Raw genomic sequence first — 23103 nt, 5'->3', positions numbered from 1 at the left:
AGATTAAAGATGAGCTTTTATTTGTCACTTGTACATCAAAACATACAGCGACGTGCGTGGTTTGCAAGAATGACCGGCGCAGAGTGCAGGGTCATAGTGTAGCTATGCTTCCAGTGTCAATGTTGCATGCACGCAACTTTACTCCCCTCAGCAAGTTACAACTTTGGGATGTGGAAGGAACCCGGAACACCCGGAGGGAACCCACACATTCACGGGGAACGATACAAGCTCCTTACAGACAGCACTGGAATTGAACACCGAGCTTCGGAACAATCATTGGCACTGTAAAATGTCACGCTACAAGGAACTGGGAGAAAGTAAAGGAATCCTCACTGACGATGAGGTGGAAGGGTGTACAGTCAAGGTAGTTGCTGGAGGTTTTCGGCTTGTAATGGTTGCTTGTGGCTGGCCCATCTCCTGCAACTGAGATAGGAATGCCCAGAAATGGGAGGGAAGAGTCAGCGATAGACAGCGAAGGTGGAAGCGCGGTGGAAATTGTCAGCAACAACACTGAAATTTGAGTCCTGTGTGATTGTGTGAAGCAGCAACGTACTGTAGTTGATCAGTGTATTGGTAAAAGGATGGAGTGAGTGGGGATTCAAGCAGGACCAAAATAAAAACTGTTCTAAGTATTCCACGAGCAAACGTGAGGAAATCTGCAGATGCTGGAAATTCAAACAACAACACACACAAAGTGCTGGTGGAACACAGCAGGCCAGGCAGCATCTATAAGGAGAAGCACTGATGAAGGGTCTCGGCCCGAAACGTCGACAGTGCTTCTCCCTATAGATGCTGCCTGGCCTGCTGTGTTCCACCAGCATTTTGTGTGTGTTGTCAAAGTATTCCACAATAAGATAAGCACGGCTTGGGCTAATTCAAGTCGCACAAATTTGCACCTTCGAGCTGGGCTTGAAAGAGAAATTATCAAAGGATGGTTTACTTACTTACTGCCCGTTCTGCCACAAGCATTTAGGGTAGCAATGAAGTTCCTCTATCTCTGTCTGCCTTTGGCCATCTTCTCTATTGTACCTGGGGTGGATTCGGGGTCCTCAGTTCCACACAGATAAAGGATTCTTCACTGCTGTTTCTGTTACAGTTATTTTTTTGACCAGTCGGGGTTGTTAGCCTGATGGACCTGTGGACCACTCTTGTCTGACCTTTACCCTTTGACCTGTATGGTGTGGGTGACCCTACCAAGAGCCAAAGGCCCTGACTCCAGCCAACATCACTCTCCGGGTCCCCAGACCCAATGACAAGTTTGTGGTCCTCTTGGAGAACCAAAAGATAAGTTCAGCCATATTTAAATATGTCTAATTATTAATTATACATCAAACATTGTCCTTTATTACAAATGTTAGAATAATTTGAAAAATGTTCCCTCCCTCCTGCATTCTCTGTCCACATGAAAGACTTCTGCCAATTCACAGACAGCAAGGAAGCCGAAAAACTTGCTTGACTGGAAACTCCACATTCAAAAACAGATTTAAAAATAATCAACATTAAATTATCAAGAAGTAAAGAAAACCAAAAAGAAAATCCACCAGAACTGAAATAAAGAAAGGTTGGCATTTCCTTTACTATTTTCTCCACATCCCTACAATATGACTTCATCAAATAAGTGGGTTATGAATCCAGTATCAACTTTAACCTGGCAGGGGACCTCAGCAAAACGGAACACCATCTCTGGAAACCATGGGGAATCCAGCAGCAGAACGTCCTGACAAACACAGTCTTAAAAGATGCGCTGGTGTTTACAAAATATTTGGCGTAAAGATTAGCGTTATTTATTTATTGATTGAAATACAGCATGGAGAGGGCCCTTCCAGCCATGGTCCAGCAGCCCCCCGATTTAACGCTAGCCTAATCATGGGACAATTTACAATGACCAATTAACCTACCAACAGGCTACGGGACTACGGGAGGAAACCGAAGAACCTGGAGGAAACTCATGTGGTCACGGGGAGAATGTACAAACTCCTTACAGGCAGTGGCGGGAATTGAACCCGGGTCGCTATTGTCACATATACATCGAAACATACAGTGAAATGCATCATTTGTATCCACGGCCAATGATGTTCTGGTGCCGATGTAGCATGCCCACTATTTACCAACCCCAATACTAATCGTATGTCTTTGCAATGTGGGAGTGTTGGCATGTGGCCAAGTGGTTAAGGCGTTAGTCTAGTTATCTGAAGGTCACTAGTTCGAGCCTTGGCTGAGGCTGCGTGTGTGACTTTGAGCAAGGCACTTAACCACACATTGCTCTGCGACGACACCGGTGCCAAGCTGTATGGGTCCTAATGCCCTTCCCTTAGACAACATTGGTGGCGTGGAGAGGGGAGACTTGCAGCTTGGGCAACTGCCAGTGCTCCCCATAGTCTATCAAGACTAACAGAGGCCTACACAATGTGGGAGGAAACCAGAGCACCCAGAGGAAACCCACAAGGTCATGGGGAGAACGTGCAAACTCTTTACAGGCAGGGACAGGAATTGAACCCCAATCACCAACCTCGAAAAGTGCCACGTTAACCACTAAGCTACCGTGCTGCCCTTATAAGTATAAATACATCTTCCTATCACAATTATAAAGAGTATCAGTGAGGGAAAACTTGGAGTTTGTGCTTCCTTACCAAGGAAGGATATCTCTGCCTTGAGGGGGGGGGGGAGGGGGGGAGTGAGCGAGAGAGAGAGAGTTAGTTAGTTAGTTAGTTAAAGGGGGGGGGGTGATAGGTGTTTTTTCTCTTTTTTGGAAAATTACCTTATAACAGTGAACCCTTCATATATTCACGTGTTTAGACGTACTGATGAGATGGATACTGGTTGGGAATCTAGAACTAGTCAACATCTCAAAGTAAGGGAGAAGATTGGCATGAACTAAGAAGTTTTCTGGAATTTTCTACCTCAGTAGGATATGGATGCTCAGCTGTTAATTATATGTCATGGGAAAATGCAAGAACATGTGCATGAACTTCTGGCATAAGATAGCTCTGGTGAAGCCCGGTGACTACATATCCAAGGCTGATTGGAGGCAGATTCGAGGCCGTCCACCTAAACTGAGAGCGAGGTTGGATCGATCGAAGCGTCAGGCCGATATGGAAAGGTCGGGGTAAGGGCTGAAATGTGGTGACGGGGTCCAGGTCCATAGCGTTGTGATGTGACAGGGCCCTGGTACTAGAATGAGGAACGACCCGACATTTGGACAATTGAAACGCTAGGCCAGATGGATCGAAAAGGCATGGGTCGGACCAGTTCTTCTCACTGCTCTACAACATTACTCAGCTCTGAGCTGAGATGAGGATGTTGCCCGCTCCAGGCTTCATGTCCACGGGCTCCACATCCATTCCAAATGCTACATGCTTGCTTTCACTGTTTGCACAATTTGTTTTTTCTCTTCTCCAGACAAAGGGTGTTTGATGGTCTTTTTTACGGGTTCTTTAGGTTTCTTTGCTTTGTGGCTGTCTGTTAGAAGATGAATCTCAAGGTTGTATGATGTATGCATACTTTGATAATAAATGCACTTTGAACTTTGAACTTGCAGAACTGGTCACAACAAATCATGCATTCATTTGCAGTATATGGCTTGTTTAATATATCATTTAAAGCTTGAAACAGTTTCTAATCCAGTATGTAAATCTCAGAATACAGTTCCACAATTTGTCTTAATTCAAAGTTCAAAGGAAACTTGCTACCAAAGTACGTACAGTACTATACAAAAACCTTGGACACCCAAGATCTTTTATATGGCTTCACATAATATGGCCTCCATAGAGCTCTGATGTCAACATCATTGACACTGTCTGGGATTACCTGAAGAGACAGCCAAAGTCTGCAGAAGAACTGTGACAAGTTCTCCAAGATGCTTGGAATAACCTACCAGCCAAATTTCTGATTAAACTGCACAACAATGAATTGAAGCAGTTTTAAAGGCGAAGGGTGGTCACACCAAATATTGATTTGATTTCAGTTTTCTAAAAACTGTTTACTGCTCCTTTTAGTAATCTTTTGATATTTAGAAACTTAATGTCATTATTTTTGAAAGCATCTTCACTTTGCAATTTTTTTTACATGTACCTAAGACGTTTGCACAGTACTGTGTACGGCACCACATACAACTCTGAGAATCATTTTCTTGCAAACACACTCAATAAATCTAATAACCATAATAGAGTCAATGAAAGAGTTCACCGACCGAGCAGACAACCAGTGTGCAAAAGACAACTATGCAAAAAAAGAACAATAATAATAATAATTAATAAATAAGCAATAAATATTGAGAGCATGAGATGAAGAATCCTTGAAAGAGAGTCCATAGGTTTTGGCAATATTTTAATGATAAGGCAAGTGAAGTTATCTCTTTTAGTTCAGGAGCCTGATGGTTGAGGGGTAGTGACTGTTCCTGGACCAGGTGGTATGAGTCCTGAGGCTCCTGTATCTTCTTCCCGATGACAACTGTGAGAAGCAAACACGACCTGGGTGGTGGAGGTCTCTGATGATGGATGCTGTTTTCCTATAACAGCGCTCTGTGTAGATGTGCTCAGTGGTGGGGAGGGCTTTACCCCGTGATGGACTGGGCCATATCCACTACTTTGTGCAGCATTTTCTGTTTAAGGGCATTGGTGTTCCCATGCCAGGCCATGATGCAGCCAGTCAATATACTCTCCTCCACACATTTATAGAAGTTAGTCAAAGTTTCAGATATCCTGCCAAATCTTTGCAAACTTCTAAGAAAGTAGAAGTGCTACCGTGCTTTTTTCATAATTGCACTTACATGCTGGGCCTAGAACAGGCCCTCTGAAATGATGACGCCAAAGAATTTAAAGTTGCTAGCCCTCTCCACCTCTGATCCTCCAATGAGGGCTGGCTCATAGACCTCCAGTTTCCTCCCCCTGATGTCAATAGTCAGCTCCTTGGTCATGCTGACATTGAGTGAGAGGTTGTCACTGTGGCACCACTCAGCCAAACTTTCAATCTCCCTCCCTCCTCTTAATTAATTGGCATGAGCATTTTGAGGGATGACACAAGCTGCCTGTTACTTTAAGCACACACTGACTCATTACTGCTTATCTCCAGTTTTAACAAGTTTGTTCTTTCTTGACACACTGTGTAAATGCAACATCTCAATGAGCAACTTCAATTCTAGTTTGACGTAAGTCAAACAACTCTTGTCAGTCTGTAGGCTATGAACACTCTTGGCAGCTCTGTCAGACACTACATAGTCACTGCTTGTCAGAACAAAGAAATGAGGTGTACTAGAAATACTTCGAAAGAAACTTAATAGGTATTCAGTATTTGCCAAGCATTGACTAGGAGACTTATTTCAATACAAAATCTAGAGGTTTTATAATTAGTTTTTATCAATTCATCACTGTTTTATAAAACACAATGCATTTGTGTTCATTAACCTCGAGGCCTGATAAATAATTATTTTAAGGAGCTTCCAAAATAACATTGAAATGTCAGTGTTGTGGAACAATTCGAGTAATGTTAGGTCATAACTGATTGCAAAAAAAGCGAGCAAGAGATTGAAAAAAATTCACTTAATACCACACGGGCTTTTTAGCGTGGTGTAGCAGCAATGGTTCACACATTGATGGGCCCACCAACCCCTCTGAGCCAAGGATGGAGGACACTTCATTTTCAGGAACTCTTCAAATGTGACTTCATCCCTGAATAAATGGCAGGAGGAATGCCAAAAACTATCCGCCCTCCAGCTCCTCCCACTCCAACCCCACAGAGCCCATGGATCCCACACTCATCCCACCAGCCTCCTGATGTAGAACTGAGGGGGAGCATGATGGGAAAGATGCACAACAATATTTTCCTTTACAAGGTGGCATTAGTTCAGTGGAATGAAAGGTCTAATTCATAACCGTGGTTATGTTGTCACTCAGGAGCACATCACTGCAGACGAGGCACGAATTTTCAATGAGAAATGAGACAGATGGAGTGATTCGGCAAGCTTTTGAAAAGATACATAAAACAAAGACACTCATTTTTCTTTGCCAACTTACAGTGCCATCTTCTAACTGCAGATGTAGTTCATCAGATCCCTTCTTGTAGTCCTTGGTGATTTCAGCAGACTGCCAGACCTCATCAGGGTTGGGAATCCAAACACTATTGTACTGTTAAACAGAGTAATAAAAGTATTAATGCAGGAGACATGATTGGAAAATTTCATGTTTTGTTTAGCCTGCAACAGGTTAATTTCTACCTTTGCAGTGCATTTTGGTCAATTATTATGTTAAAGATTCCGGGCAGGTGTAAGTTATTTCCTGTCATTACCTCTCCCTTTGTGTACAGCAGCAGCCTGATTAATTGTCGAAGCTGCTTTCCTGAGGCAGTGGGAAATGTAAATCAGAGAGGAGATTGGTTAGTGTGATGGACTGAGTTGTATTCACAACTCTCTCCAATTTACTGGGTTCTGGGCAGAGCAGTCACCTAACAGTGAAGTATAATATAATCGAGAACCCCTCCAACCTGGGATATTATGTCCTTTTCCCTCTCCCATTGGACTGAAGATGTATAATCTTGAGACCACATCCCACCAGACAGTAGGGTAGCTCACTGTTTCACTGTTATCAGATCTTGGATAAACCTCTCACGAGCTACAAATGAAATCTTGAATTCTTGATTTCCCATTCTTCCTCATAGTGGCCTTACACTTTATTGATTTCCCTGCCCCACACTTCCCCTATAAATGCAACACAATATTTGGCCCAAGACCTCCACTAATGCTAAGAAGAGGCCACCCACAGGGTGGAGAAGCAACACCTTATATTCCATTTGGGTAGCCCCCTAACTGATGCAATGAATTTCTCCTTCTGGTAAAAAGTCCCTCCCCCTCCACTCTTCTATTCCCACTCTGGCCTCTTACCTCTTCTCACCTGCTTATCACCCCCACCTGGGTCCCTTCATCTTTCCTATGGTCCACTCTCCTCTCCTATCAGATTCCTCACTCTCCAGCTCTTTACTTTTGTTACCTACCTGGCTTCACCTATCACCTTCTAGCAAACCTCCATTCCCCCCCTCATCTTCTCATTCTGGTTTCTTCCCCTTTCCTTTCCAGTCCTGAAGAAGGGCCTCAGCCTGAAACGTTGACCGTTTATTCATTTCCATAGATGCTGCCGGATCTGCTGCGCTCCACCAGCATTAAGTGCGAGGTGTTACTACATTAAGCAGTTTGCTTCATTGTTACTTCCTCTGTGTAACGACGTGTAGCATGATCTGTTTGGATGGCTCACAGCGCAGAACAAGTGACAACAACAAACAAATCCAATGAATTAAGGTGCACATGCCAGAGCGGATTATAGACTGGTTAGTACAGACCACATATCATTCTGAGTTGTATTCCTTCTGATCAGGGAACCCCTCTGAATGCATGAGCTTATGCTGTGATCTGCACATTGGTTGTTCTGATGGTTAAGAACCAAAACTTTTTAATCTACAAATTCTATATAAAAACCGGAAATGTACTCAAAACCACTTGGCTATATTTTTAGGCCATTAGCTAAATATTGATACAAAACTACCACTAAGTACCCTCACCATCAAGGACATAATGATAGGACATACTTCGTACTACATTCCAGCAGCCTCAAGACCCACACTCAATGATTCAGAAACAGGTCTTTCCCCTCCAGCATCACATTTCCAAATGATTCACGAATCCCCAAACTCTACCTCATTAGTGTTCTTTTTATGTGCTATGTATGTTTCTAATTTATAGTGAAAGATGTTTACTTTGTCACATGTACTTTGAAACATCAAAACAAAACTCATCATTTGCGTCAAATTTAATCAGCGATGATTATGCTGGGTCACCACTCTTCTGGAGCCAACATAGCTTGCTCGCGACTTGCTAACCCTAACCCTAACCATACGTCCTTGGTTAGGGCTGTGGGAGGAATTCGGTGCACTCGAAGGAAACCCACGCAGCCACAGGGAAAACATACGAATTCCGTACAGACACGGCAGGAATCAGACCCCCATCGGTGATCGCCGGCACCGTAATGTGATTGCGCTACCATGCCGCCCCAAAGCAACAAATTTCACATCATATCGGAAAACCTGATTCTGATTCTGTGACTGCAGACTCTGGGATTGGGAGCACAACAAGCTAAGGGAAGAACTCAGTGGGTTAGAGAGCATCTGTGAAGGCAATGGGATAGTCAACATTTTGGGTTGGGACCCCGCATTAGAAACATAGAAAACCTATTAGGATTGTCTCTTGTTCTTTGCTTTAGTACATTTGGTTTCTTTGGCCAGAGTCCAAAGTATTTTTGCTGCCAAATAAACACAAAGCCATGTTGCATTGTTACTAAGCAATAGGATACAAATAAAAGCCAGTGTAATCATTTAAGGCCTCTTCCTTAACCAACTTCCAGCAAGTAAAAAGTCTGTATTCTTAATCTCAACAGAATGATGTAACAGTTTAGCTTATGGGGTAACCAGATATTCTTACATTGTCGACATTCCAGTCATTTTGCTTCATACACCTTATATAAATATACATATGATTTTTTTTCTCCTACCAACCTTGTTAACTCCCTTTTTTAATACAAATCCCTTCTGATTGTTGGTGTTCCTTAAAATTTGCTTCTATATTTTATGTTATCAGTTCCCCTTAGTCTCTGTAAAAACAGGATGTCTTGTGTGCTGAGAATGCACTCTATCAGAGAGTTAATACTAAACAGTTACAGGAATTGGAATTTATATCAGTAGATTCACTATCCATTATTTCCCTGCCAAATGCAAGAAATTCAGATTACTTAGAGATTCTTCAATCCACCTCCCCCACCAGAGCCCAACTCCCCTTTAGCTACACCAGCAGGTACTACATATACTATCCATTCTCACTGTGACACCTTCTTCAACTTTTTTAAAAAACCATTAGCAGATAATTTACAATGCAATCATAACATTTCCAAAGTCAGTCACTCAGCTTCTTGAATCAGCAAAAAACTGATGTCCTCATTTTTGACACTGAATTTCTGAACCTCCACCAATTGGTATAGCTGATATATTCTAAATATCTAAGTAGCAGCATTAAGATATTTGATGCTAACCTGCAACAAAAAAAATCTTTAGTTGGCGTCTGAGACCAACTACTGCCAGCTACTTCATTAACTGCTGAGACTGAATTTGGGCATTGGAACGTATCCAGTGTTAGCTTTTTTTTAATCATGAGCTCCATGCACTCTTAAATTAAGGCTGGAGCATAAATCCAGAACTAACAATGTTTATATTTAACATGCAAAGATTATTTAGTTGTTGAAGTATCATATAATCTGCCCACCTTCCTGAACTTGCCTGCCGTTCTAATTACTCATTGGCTCCCAATTTCACCATCCATCAAAAAGAATCTCATTCACTCTCTTAATTAACAATTTAGCATGATATTAAATATCAGGACAATGAGAAAGGGCATGGGAAGTTTCTGTCAAGGTCTTAATATTAATTTCCCTAGTGTCATTCATCATTCATTAATAGCACCACATTATTTATCTTAAATAGATGGGTTTTATGGTACCTTGTAGCTTTGATAAAGAATCAGTCGATGCCAAGATACAGTGACGGGACTTTTTGCATATCAACCACATTAGTCATTCAGCAAAATTCCCATTTAATAACTCTCAGCATATGAATAAGAATTTGACAGTCCAAAGAATAAAGGTTTGATTTTAATAGGAGGAGAGTTAGGGACCTGCTGGGGATGGGATGTGTTCAGATCACCTTAACTCATGCACAAGGTGATTTCGAGGCAGCATCAGGTTTTACTGCACAGACGATAAGACACAGAAGCAGAATTAGGCCATTCGGCCCATCAAGTCTGCCCAGCCATTCTCTCACGGTTGATTTATTACTCACCTCAATACGATTCTCCTGAACTCGAACACCAGGTCTGTGTTTACAAACAGGTGCAGTTCTTGGTCTCCGGACTCTCTTTTTCTTAATTGGCCAAAGCCTGTGCTGGCCAACAAATCTGGGCTTTGCTAAATTTCATCCTCAATGTTTGGCTTTGCTGAGGAGTCTTCCGAGATAGAGAAAGTATTTCACTTGTTCATGATTGTTGAAGAGGGGGATAGTGAGTAAGTTGCAATAACAGAAGTTTCTTCTGTTGGAGGAAGATAACTGCCTTCAGGAAGTATAACATAGTGGCCATTTGTCTTGTATATTTCAGTGAAGTAATCAACAACACCTTGCTTATGAACGTGGTCTGAAGCGTCATTTGAGACTCATCATTCAGTGACTGGGGTTGGGGCAAACTTGACTCCGGAGTGAAGATAATAAAGGACGACAAGCTTCCACTCACCTTGGGATGAACTTCGTTGGAAGTGAGGAGACCTGCTGCAGCAAGGAAGATTGAGAGGTGTGATCGTGCCTTACTTGATTCCAGTCAGCACTCTGACAGTGTTTGTTGTGGACCCACTCACTAGCATTATAAGTTGCGTGTGATTATGCAGCTGGTGTATAATATAAGCAACAGTGGAGCCCAGCCAAATTTGAGAAGGGTTTTTATAAACTCTCTCAGATGATGAAGATGAAGGCTTTGCTAGGTTGAAAAGCCATGGTTAGTTCTGTTCTCTACATTTCTTGGCACTGTGAATTGATGGCCATCCACAGAGAACAAGAATATTCTCTGTGAGAATATAATTAATACATTAATATTGATTTTATTCTCATACCTGCCCATATACCTGTGGCAGTCTGAAATACTTTTCAGTACCTTGAATGAACCCTCCTTAAGGAATGTATGAGTAGTACATACATTGTTCATACAACAGTGAGTATGAAACGAGCCTTTCTGCTTTTCCAAGAATGGGTTACTTCCCATGTTCTACACACAATGCTTCCTTCTGTATTTAAGAGATATATAGATAAGCAATAAAATAAATTATCTCAATTTTATTTTGCACATCATGGTGCTGCTCACATGTCTAATGACTACAATTAATAGAATCAACTGGAATGTCTTCCATGATGAGGCTGTCTCCGAGTTCACGGAAGGGGTCACGAGTTTCATCTGGAAGTGCATCGAGGATGGTGTCCTCCGGAAATCGGTCAGGGTCTATCCAAACCGGAAACCCGGGATCAGCAGTTCCGTGTGAGCAGCACTTAACACGCGACACAGAGCTCACGCTGCCGGTGACCAACAGGAACCCAAGAAATGCAGCGACGATCTGCGCACAGCCATCATGGCAGCGAAACAACAATACAGGGACAAGATCCAGACACAACTCTCCACCAACCACACACACAGCTCATGGCAAAGTCTGTACACCACTGCAGTCTTCAAAGCTAAACGCTGTGGAGTTTCTAACATCACTGCCTCTCTCCAGATGAGCTATATCTTTTTTACACTCGGTTCGATGTTGGCAACACTGAATCCCTGAGGAGAGCCACCGAAGAGACTCTGAGGCTGAAGTACGCAGATGCTTCCAAAGAGAGGACAATTGCAAGGCTGCAGCACCGGATGGCATCCCAGGGCGGGTTCTCATAGTGTGCGCGGCACAACTGGCAGGTGTGATTACAGATGTTTTTAATCTCTCCCTCTTCCAGAGTAGAGTGCCCTCCTGCTTCAAAACATCCACCATTGTTCCTGTACCCAAAAAGACCAAGGTAACGTGTCTGAACGAGTGGCGTCCTGTCGCACTGACCTCAATAATAAGCAACTGCTTTGAGAGGCTGGTCTAGCACTACATCTGCAGCACGCTGCCACCCACACTGGGCCCCCTACAATTCACCTATCAACACAACCGATCGACAGACGATGTAATAGCCACAGCTCTACACATTGTCCTTACACATCTGGAGAAGGATGCTTATGTGAGAATGCTGTTCTTGGACTACAGTTCAGCATTCAACACCATGATTCCATCCAGGCTTGACAAGAAGCTCAGAAACCTCGGCCTTCACCCCACCTTGTGTAGCTGAATCCTGGACTCCCTCACCTCTGCCCCTCTGACCCTCAACACAGGTGCTCCTCAGGGCTGTGTCCTAAGCCCCCTCCTTTACTCTCTATATACCCATGACTGTGTTGCCACCCACAGCTCCAATCTGCCAATTAAATTTGCTGACGACACTACACTGATTGGCCAAATCTCAAATAATAATGAGGCCGCCTACAGAGAAGAAGTCATCACCCTGACACAGTGGTGTCAAGAAAACAACCTCTCCCTCAATGTCGCAGAAACAAAGGAGCTGGTTGCGGATTACAGGAGGAATGGAGACAGGCTGACACCTATTGACATCAATGGATCTGGGGTTGAGAGGGTGAACAGCTTTAAGTTCCTCGGCATCCACATCACCGAGGATCTCATGTGGTCTTTCACCTCAGACGGTTGAAGAAGTTTGTTATGGGCCCCCAAATCCTAAAAACTTTCTACAGGGGCACAATTGAGAGCATCCTGACTGGCTGCATCACTGCCTGGTATGGGAACTGTACTTCCCTCAATCGCAGAACTCTTCAGAGAGTGCTGCAGACAGCCCAGCGCATCTGTAGATGTGAACTTCCCACTATTCAGGACATTTACAAAGACAGGTATGTAAAAAGGGCCCGAAGGATCACTGGGGACCTGAGTCACCCCAACCACAAACTGTTCCAGCTGCTACTGTCCAGGAAATGGTATTGCAGCATAAAAGCCAGGACCAACAGGCTCTGGGACAGCTTCTTCCACCAGGCCATCAGACTGATTAATTCATGTTGATACAATTGTATTTCTGTCATATTGACTGTCCTGTTGTGTATACTATTTATTATAAATTACTATAAATTGCACATTGCACATTTAGACGGAGACGTAACGTAATGAGTTTTACTCCTCATGTACATGAAGGTTGTTAAGTATAAAGTCAATTCAATTCAAATTAAATTAATCAGCATTTGGATCAAGGCCCATCCAACAGGTCTCACTCTGCATCTGCCCCCAAGACTGCTGCACCAAAATTCCTCAAAGAAATTCATAGAACAAATTATTTCTGGACGTTAGTGACAAAGAACTAACCACAATTTAAACTTGTATTGAGATTTATGAGGACAGCCCTGGTGTAATAGTAATGTCCATGCATTGCCATGGTTACTGTTCAAATAAAAAGAGGAGGCCAGGGAGAGGTAGAGAGAGACAACAGCTGGCGACTTGCTTATCTTTACACTCGGTTCATTTGAAATGAATCAGGTGACATTACGTACACGTCAGACACCAGACAATGCATTCCTTAAACCATTATTTCACTTACTGGAGTTTGAGGAGTCAAAGACTAATTTGAATTTTATTAATTGCCTGTATTTTAAAGTTTGCCTTGCATTCGAGGGCCAAAAGTAGAGTAACTAACAATATTAAATCAATAGATATAGATACATGAAAGAAAGCTATTAAATAGCCCACATTTAAAAAGTCTCTGCTTGAATACGTTGACTGACTCTGAAGTACTGGTGCAAAGAAATTTTCAAGTACAAGCTGAAATACAGTCTTCCAGCTCAATCAAGTGTTGTCCCAGGGCACCTGGGCAGTGCCAGACGACTCCAAATGGAGTTCACCGGGGCAGTGGACATCTGCACACTTTTCAGGTTCTTGGACCTGGTGTAGATACAGCAGCCAGTGAATTCAATAGCTGCACAATAAAGGGCAAGAACGCGCTTTTCCGAAGTTAAAGTCTATTTAACCGCTTCAAGCAGTTTTCAGTGCATTATCTTTTTATAGGTGTAATATAATTTTTATCTTCAAACCATTCAGACGCTCACTGCTATTAAAGTGAACTCAGGGAGTTAGCATGCCTGCATCAGACTCCCCGATCCACTGTGAGCCAGAGCTAGGCTGGACCAAAGCAGGCCAACTGACGATCTTAGGGCCATTTTTAATGTTTTTTATTCCCATCATGGAACTTGACTAAGAAGCGCATGAACCATTGACTCTACATACAACAGAAACAATTTTGGAGGGCTGCAATCATCGTGAAGAGTAATTCGTTGGTGAGGCAGCGCGAGGTTTGAAAGGTAAGGGCCACAAAACTGCTCACAATACTCCAAGTACGGTCTGACCAATGCCTTATAAAGCCTCAGGATCACATCCCTGCTCTTATCGTCTACACCTATCAAAATGAATGCATTTCCCTTCTTTACAACCAAACTCAGCTTGCACACTAACCTTAATCCTGCACAAGGACACCAAAGTCTCCTTGCCCCTCTGATGTTTGAATTTTCTCCGTTTAGAAAATAGTCTATCCCATTATTCCTTCTACCAAAGTGCATGACGATACGCTTTACTATATTCCATCTGCCATTTGTTTGCCCATTCTTCCAATCCACCCAAGTCCTTCGGCAGACTCTCTGCTACCTCAAAACTACCTGCCTCTCCACCTATCTTTCTATTGTCTGTAAACTTGGCCACAAAGTTATCAATGCCATCATCCAAATCATTGATATATAATGTGAAAAGAAGCAGTCCCAATACTGGAGGCAACAGAACACCACCAGCCACTGGCAGCCATGGGAATTTATTCCCACTTTATTCCCACATTTTGCCTCCTGCCAGTCAGCCAATCTTCCATCGAAGCTAGTATCTTTTCCTTGAATACCATGGGCTCTCATCTTGTTAAGCAGCCTCATCTGTAGCTTTCTGAAATTCCAAGTAAACAACATCCACTGACTCTCCTTTGTCTATCTTGCCTATTATTTACTCAAAGAATTCCAACAGATTTTTCAGGTAAGACTTCCCTTTAAGGAAACCATTCTGACTTTGGCCTACTTTATCATCCTCACCCTTAATAATGGACTCCATCAGCTTCCCAACCACTGAAGTCATGCTAACTGGTTTCTAGGGGTATTGTGAGCAGTTTTGGGCCCTTTAACTTAGAAAGGATGTGCTGAAACAGGAGAGGGTTCAAAGGAAGTTCATGAAAATGATTCAGAATTGAACAGCTTGTCATATGAAGAGCATTTGATGGCTCTGGACCTGTATTCACTGGAATTTAGAAGAATGAGGGGTAATCTCATTGAAACCGATCAAATGGTGAAAAGCTTTGATAGGGTGGATGTCGAGGGGATATTTTCAATGGTGGGAGAGTCTAAGACAGAGGACACAGCCCCAGAATAAAGGGGTGTCCTTACAGAACAGAGATGAGAAGGAATTCCTTTAGCTAGAGAGTGGTTAATCTGTGGAACTCTTAGCCACCGGCAGCTGTGGAGACCAAGTCTTTATGTACAGTAAGGCAGAGGTTGACAGATTCTTAACTGGTCAGGTCATGAAAGGATAAAGGGAGATTGGGGCTCAGAGGGAAAATGGATCAGCCATGATGAAATGACAGAGTACACTCGATGGGCCAAAAGGCCTAATTCTGCTCCTATATCTTATGGTCTTATGATCTTATAATTCCCTTTCTTCTGCCTCCATCACTCCTTAAAGAGTGAAATGACATTTGCAATACTCCAGTCCTCCAGAACCATTCCAGAATCTAGAGATTCTGGACAGATTATTACTGATGTTTCCACAACCTCTTCAGCCTCTTTCAGAACCCAGAGCTGTAGTCTATCTTGTCCAGATAACTATCTCCCTTCAAGAACTCTCAGCTTCCCAAACACCTTGCCTCAACTCCAACATTCTCAAATTTCTGACATACTGCTTGTGTCTTCTACAGTGAAAACTAATGCAAAATACTTATTAAGCTCGTCTGCCATTTTTTTTGTTCCCCATTACTATCCCTCCAGTGTCATTTTACAGCAGTCTGATATCTACTCTCGCCTCTTTCAGTATTTATGTATCTAAAAATTCTTTCAGTATCCTCTTTTTTATTATTGGATATCTTACCTGCATATTTCAACTCTCCTCTCCCCATGGCTTTTTTAGTTGCCTTCTGTTGGGTTTGAAATGTCCTTAACACCAGTTTGGTTTCCTAACCCACTAATTTTTCCTGTATTATTTGCCCTCTGTTTTGCTTTTATGCTGTCTTTGATTTCCCCTGTCAGCCATGGTTGCCTCATCCTTCCTTTAGAATACTTCATCTTTGAAATACATCTATCCTGCACCTTCTGAATTTCCCCCAGAAACTGCATCCATTGTTATTCTTCCATCATCCCTGATAGTGTCCCCTTCCAATCAACTTCTGCCAGCTCCTCTCTCATGCCTCTGTAATTCCTCTTACTCCACTATATTACTGATACATCCAACTTCATCGCTCCCTCTCAAACTGCAGGGTGAATTCTATCATATTACGACCACTGTCTCTTTAAGGTTCCTTTACCTTAAACTCCCTCATCAAAACTGGTTCATTATACAACACCCAATCCAGAATTGCCTTTCCCCTAATGGGCTCAGCCACAAGCTATTCGAAAAGGACATGCCTTTTTATCTCCCACTCTAATTTATATTTGGAGGTCTGAATATAACTCCCATCAGGGTCTTTTTACTGTGTCTTATGTCACCTCTTTCTAAGGATTTGTGTTCATTTCTTATCCACAGACCTGCCTCACCCCCTCTGCCAATCTGCCTGTCCTTTCGATACAATGTGTATCCTTGGAAGTTAAGCTCCCAACCATGATCTTCTTTTAGCCACAGCTCAGTGATGCCCATGATGTCAAACCTGCCAATCTCTAACTGTGCTATAACATCATTTACCTTATTCCGTATATTGTGTGCATTCAAATATACACCTTCAGTCCAGTATTCATCATCTTTTTTGATTTTGCCTCAATGTTACACTCCACCTCATCCCACTGACTGCCATTTTGCTTGATTATCTGTCTGTCCTTCCTCACAGTCTCGCTACACACTGAATCAACTTGCATACCAACTGCCCCATCCTCAGCCCTACTTGACCACAAGGATATTGGTTCACATCTAGCCCATTCTTTTTATACAGGTCACATATTCCCCAGAAAAGATCCTGAAATCTGAAATCCTGCCCCAGCATCACTTCCTCAACCACTCATTCACCACTCACTCAACCACTACCATCCTATTCCTGCCCGAACTGGTACTTGATTCTGGAAGTAATCCAGAGATGACTACCTTGGAGATCCTGCTCTTCAGCCTCTTCCTTAACTCCATATACTCACTGCACAGGATCGCTTTCCGCTTTCTACCTACCTCATTGGTGACAATGAACACCATGACCTTTGGCTGCTCACCCCCCTCTTGAGAATCTTCTGAGACATCCTGGAACCTAGCACTTGGGAGGCTGCACAACATCCTGGAATCACTTTCGTCCCTTAACTATTGTGTCTTGTATGACTACAGCTCTGCCTGACTTTCCCCTCCCCTGCTGAACCTCAGAGCTGGCCACAATACCACTGGCCTGGCTGCACCTGTTACGGCTGATAGGTCATCACCCCCAGCAGCATCCAAAAAAGGTATACTGAGGGAAATTGCCTCAGGGGAAACTTGCATTGACTGCTTACCCCCTTTCTTCTCTGGTGGTCACCCATCTGCTATCTGAAGCCTGCACTCTGGGTGTGACCACCTCAGAAGAAGTCTCATCCATGAGGTTTTCAGCCTCCCAGATGGTTCTGAGGACTTCCGGCTGCAGTTCCTTGACTTTGTCAGTCAGGAGCTGGAGTTGAATGCACTTCCTGCAGATGTACCGGTAGTTAACAGGGAGACAGTTAGGTACCCTGAAATCCCACATCTCACAGGAGGAGCATTTCACCGCTTAAGTAACTTGCTGCCTACACTTGTTGTGCCTCTATCTTCTCAAGCTGAAGTTCCACTCTGCATCTGTTCTCACCAACAGCTGCTGAGCCAAAGCCGGGCTGCTCTAACACTGTCCACTCCAACAGCGGCTGCTCTACTTGCACTTCGCTTCTTTTTATTGCCCCTGCCAAGTCCCAAGAGATCGTTATGACTGCAGCCCGCCAAAAAGTTTTTGCTTAGTCCCCTGATCAGGGTCACGTGAAGCCAGGGGAGCAGGTGGTGGACGGTCGCACGAGCAGCCAGTGATTATTACAACTCCTGGTAATGCGACCACTGACGCCAAGCAGACGCCAAGCTGAAGAGTACTGGGGTCATCATCTTGTAAAGACACTGCCCAGAAGGTGGCAATGGCAAAGCACTTCTGTGGAATTTGCCAGCAACAATCATGGTCATGGAAAGACCATGATCATCTATGTCATGACACGGTATGTAATGATGCTGATGATGAAATCCTGGGACTTGCTGCCTAGTTTTCAATGAAGCATCCTCGACTCACAGCGTCTGGATAGCATGACTGGGATTTCCATTTCTTTGGAATGATCTGTTATTCACTCCTTCAGAGGCAAGCAGACAATCAGCCTCCACGGTCTGGTTCCAGGCAACTTAAAGGGGCCTTCCAGTCAGTCCTGGGAGCCTTAACTCATTTACCCTTTCAGGTAAGCCCCTCCCCAGCTATCTCCCACACCCTAGTGCATACGATGCTCACCCAAACACCCATAGCCCTTCCTCTGGTCACTCCCAGTATAAACCGCAAGCCTCCACCACCATCACCACCCAGCTGTACCCAAACTCTCTCCCCCGTCCCCAAATCCGTACCGTGGGCTTCACTAAACCATACATCTTTGAAACGTGGGAGTAAACTGGGGCACCCAGAGGAAACCCACGTGGTCAAACCCCAGATGGTGATCACTGGTGCTGTAAAACGACTGCGCTAACCATTATGCTACTGTACCACCTCAGCAGTAACACTTCAGGTCAAATACCCTCCATAAAAACAGGAAAGGAAAGAAAATAATTTAATGTTAAAATTGCAGGGTATTTATGTTTTATTCCCATCATGGAACTTGAACAAGGAAGATTTAATCTTGCAGGGCATTAACCATTTGTACAATATAAAAAGTTCCCTAATGTGTGTGCATCTGTAAATAACGCAGTTGGGCAAATCAGGAATCAGAACCAGGTTTGATATCACCAGCACATGTCGTGAATTTTGTTAACTTCGCAGCAGCAGTACAATGCAATACTTGATAATTTATGAAAAATGTGAATTACAGTAAGTATATTGATGTATATCAAATAGCTAAATTAAATAAGTGATGCAAAAACAGAAATAAGGAACTAGTGACAGAGTGTTTGTGGTTTCAACGTCCATTCAGAAATCAGATGGCGGAGGGGAAGAAGCTGTTCCTGAATCACTGAGTGTGTGCCTTCAGGCTTCTGCACCTTGTTCCTAATGGCAACAGTGAGAAGAGGGCAAGTGCTGTGTGGTGGCGGTCCTTTATAGTAAAACTATAGTAAGTGCCTCTGCTTTCCATAATTCCTCCCTTCCTTTATTTGCTGGACCTTCCTGTTTATCCACATCCAGATAATGACTTCTCTCTCAGCCAATGCCAGTTAGCTTTCTTGATTCACAGCCCAAGATGAAGAAACATCATACTCAATATTTGCTTCTCAATGAAAAGCATAGGGGGTAAATTCAGCCACAGATGGGGACAAACATAAAAGATTCTTGAATCTGAAACAGAAATACAAAAAGCTTCTACAGCAGAGTATGTTGAAAAAAAATCTTTGAGAGAATGAATGTAACCATCACGTCAAACATTCCACAGAATGAAATCACACTCATTTACATTTTGGGTGGAGACGCCCTGCAGAATGAGAAAAACTGACATTGCTAAACTTATTTTGTGGTATTACACAGTGAGAATGGCAGAGTCAGTTCAATTCAGCAGGGAACCAGCAAATATAGCAAGCAGTTTTAGTACCATTAATATTGGTAAACCTCCAAACGGAGCACGACCTTGTCGTATTGGAGGCTCATGAGCCTCAATGACCCAGAGAGCTGTGTCGCCTGGAGTCAAGGCTTTATGCTTTGGCTCTTGGTAGGGACAACCATGCCAAACAGGTCAAAGTGTAGAGGACAGACTAGAAGTGGTCCACTGGTCCTCCAGGTTTGAGGGTTCAGCTCAGGGCTAACAACCCTGACTGGTGAAACAAAACTGTCACAGAAACAGCAATGGAGAATCGGAGTACAACGGTATTCCTGAGTCTCCAACTGGGACTTGCATGACTGACAGTTGAAAAAACCGAGAGGAAGCCACTGACATGATGAAGGATACCCTAAGCACCACCAGGGATGGAGGACCTTCATTGCTGCCCCAAACACCAGCAGCGCAATAGGCAGTAAGTTATCTAGGGGGAAATAGAAACATAGAAAATAGGTGCAGTCTATCTTAGCTAATTCACGTCTCATACCTTCAAAGTTACCCTTCTTTAAGTTCAGAACCTTTGTTTCTGAATTAACTATGTCACTCTCCATCTTAATGAAGAATTCCACCATATTATGGTCACTCTTACCCAAGGTAAGAGTGACATGACAAAACTCACATGACAAAACTCACATGACAAAAGGTGCAATCGGAAAGAAGTGGAAACTAACCAAACAATAAGATAATCAGAGGGATAACTAGAAGTTTCAAATAAAGTTCTCAAAAGAGAGAGGGGAAAATGAACAGGCAGAGTTTAAGGTAGAAGTACAAGAGACTAAATTCTTGGAACTGGAATTAGATAAAGAGGAGAGCTCTGGACAAGTTAGAGTTAAGTATTCTCATAGTTTATGTGGAAACCCAGAATTGGTGGATAATGTCACCAAGGAGTAGTTTGTAAATGAGTAACTAAAGTGCCAAGGATGAATCACTGGAGAACACTGGGGATATAAAGGTTCAGTGACAGAGTGAGATAGTGTTGCTGGACATGCCCTGGCTACTAATGAACAGGAATGTGCAACCATTCCACAAGGAGGTAGTCGAGGAGAGGCTTTGCAGTGGAACCTCATTCACACCAAAGCCCGAAAATAGAAATAATCAGGGATTGACAACCTTCACGGTGACTTTGGTTAAGTCACATAATTGGGATGGCTAGATTTATTCAAATAATGACCCATGACTGAAATGGAGATTTATGATTGGCAGGGTGTGTCACCTCTGCTTATAGAGACATGTGACTCATAGCTTGGTTTAAAACAGTTTGTAGAGAGATAGAAACTGGTTATAGAGAGTCATTGGGGATGTAATGGCATTCAGAATGAGAAACATGAAGTGCACCATAAACTGGCTTCACTTCTATAACCTTCGGACAAAACACAACTCTAACTCAATTCAAATGCATCAGATTGGTCCATTATATATTGAGGTTTGTGAGAATGGATGGCAGGGGCTGGGGGAGGGGTGAGATCAGGGCAGGGAACTGCACATCAATGGGGATGGATGTGTGAAGCAACAACTTCATGAACTAGGCACAGCATTCATGAACAGTATGAAACTACATGGTCAGACCCTGCCTAGGCTCAAACTTTGGTTTTTTTTTTTGTGTGTTTTAGTTTAATTTTGAGATACAGCATGGTAACAGGGTCTGTGCCACCCAATTACAGCCATGTGACCAATTAGTCCAGTAGCCCTTGGACCCATCCTTGGAATGTGGGGGGGCATCCTAGCAGAATCCCACATCGTCACTGGGAGAATATACAGGCTCTTTATGGGCAGCAGCGGTGGGTTTTGAAAGGTTTTGAACAGTGCACTTATTATGCCATTGCCTCCACCCTCCACTTCACCCTGTCCCACCTAGAAGAGGATACCTCATACACCAGGATGCTGTTCATCAACTTCACCCTGATAATTACCACGATCGTCCCTCAGACGCTGATGGGTAAACTGTCCTCATTGGGACTCAAAGCCTTTCTCTGTAAAGTGATCTTGGATTTCTTGATAGAAAGAGTCCCATCAGTCCGAGTTGGCAGCAATATCTCAAGCTCCATCACGCTGAGCACTGGCGCCCACCCCACCCTGCTGTTTACGCTGCAGACTCAAGGCTGCACTGCCTTATCCAACTTAAACTGCATCGCCAAGTTCGCTGATGGTACCAAAGTGTTTGGCCTCATCAGCAACAATGAAGAGTTGGCATATAGAGAGGAGGTCGAGAGGCTTGGCCTACGATGACAGCACAACAACCTGAGCCTCAATGGGACAAGGCAAAAGAGAAGATCGTGGACGTCAGGAAAGTGCAGTTCAATCATTCTCCATTGCACATGGAGAAAGTGATGATCACAAAGTTCCTTGGTGTGCACATAACAGACGATCTAACCTGGACCCACAGTACCTCCTCATTAGTCAAGAAACACAGCAGCATCTACACTTTCTGAGGAGATTGAGCTGTGCAAGGCTCCCCACTCACATTCTAACAGCTTTCTACAGGAGCACCATTGAGAGTGTCCTGTCTGCATCACTGTGCGGGGCAGAAGCTGCAAGACATCAGTTTGTAAGACCACACGCAGGGTAGTTATCAAAAGGATCACAAGGGTCTCCCCCTCCCCTACTTTTGAGGATGGCACCATGTACGAAGGGCCCAGAACATTGCTGAGGATCCCCACGACCCATCCACAATGTCTTTGATCTGCTACTATCAGGAAGGAGGTACAGGAGCACCAAGACGAGGACAGGCAGACAACCCCACAACCCATCCACAATGTCTTTGATTTGCTACTATCAGGAAGGAGGTACAGGAGCACCAAGACGAAGACAGGCAGACTGACGCACCACGGTGGCATAGCAGATCCTACAACACTATTACAGCTTTGGGCGTTGAAGTTTGGTCTTCATTTCAGCTGACTGGCTGGCTGCTTCTTCCTGCAGGCTGTAAGACTTATGAATAGCCTGCCACCATCAAGGTCTAGTCACTAGGGCAGCGAGCTCTTTATGTGGCAGCTCGAACCACATCATCAAGTTCGCCGATGACACGACCGTGGTGGGTCTCACCAGCAAGAACGATGAGTCAGCTTACAGAGAGGAGGTGAAGCAGCTAACAGACTGGTGCAGAGCCAACAACCTGTCTCTGAATATGAACAAAACAAAAAAGATGGTTGTTGACTTCAGGAGGGTATGGAGCGACCACTCCCTGCTGAACATCGACTGCTCCTCAGTAGAGATCGTTAAGAGTACCAAATTTCTTGGTGTTCACCTGGCGGAGAATCTCACCTGGTCCCTCACCAGCAGCTCCATAGCAAAGAAAGCCCAGCAGCATCTCTACTTTCTGCGAAGGCTGAGGCAAGTCCATCTCCCAACCCCCATCCTCATCACATTCTACAGGGATTGTATTGAGAGTATCCTGAGCAGCTGCGTCACTGCCTGGTTCGGAAATTGCACCA

At 43.7% G+C, this 23103-nt stretch overlaps 1 protein-coding gene across 2 annotated transcripts in view; it reads right to left on the bottom strand.

The window, feature by feature from the left end:
• myo5c (myosin VC) overlaps positions 1 to 23103 on the bottom strand; it is a 124546-nt gene that overhangs the window by 96509 nt on the left and 4934 nt on the right. For both annotated transcript variants that reach the window (XM_073033138.1, XM_073033137.1), the window contains exon 2: positions 6012 to 6122. In XM_073033138.1, the coding sequence (XP_072889239.1) occupies positions 6012 to 6122 (111 nt within the window). The remainder of the gene's footprint in view (positions 1 to 6011; positions 6123 to 23103) is intronic.

The sequence above is a fragment of the Hemitrygon akajei genome, chromosome 30, assembly GCF_048418815.1.
Source record: "Hemitrygon akajei chromosome 30, sHemAka1.3, whole genome shotgun sequence".
Classification (NCBI taxonomy): Eukaryota; Metazoa; Chordata; class Chondrichthyes; order Myliobatiformes; family Dasyatidae; genus Hemitrygon; species Hemitrygon akajei.
This window is presented reverse-complemented; position numbering and strand designations above follow the sequence as displayed.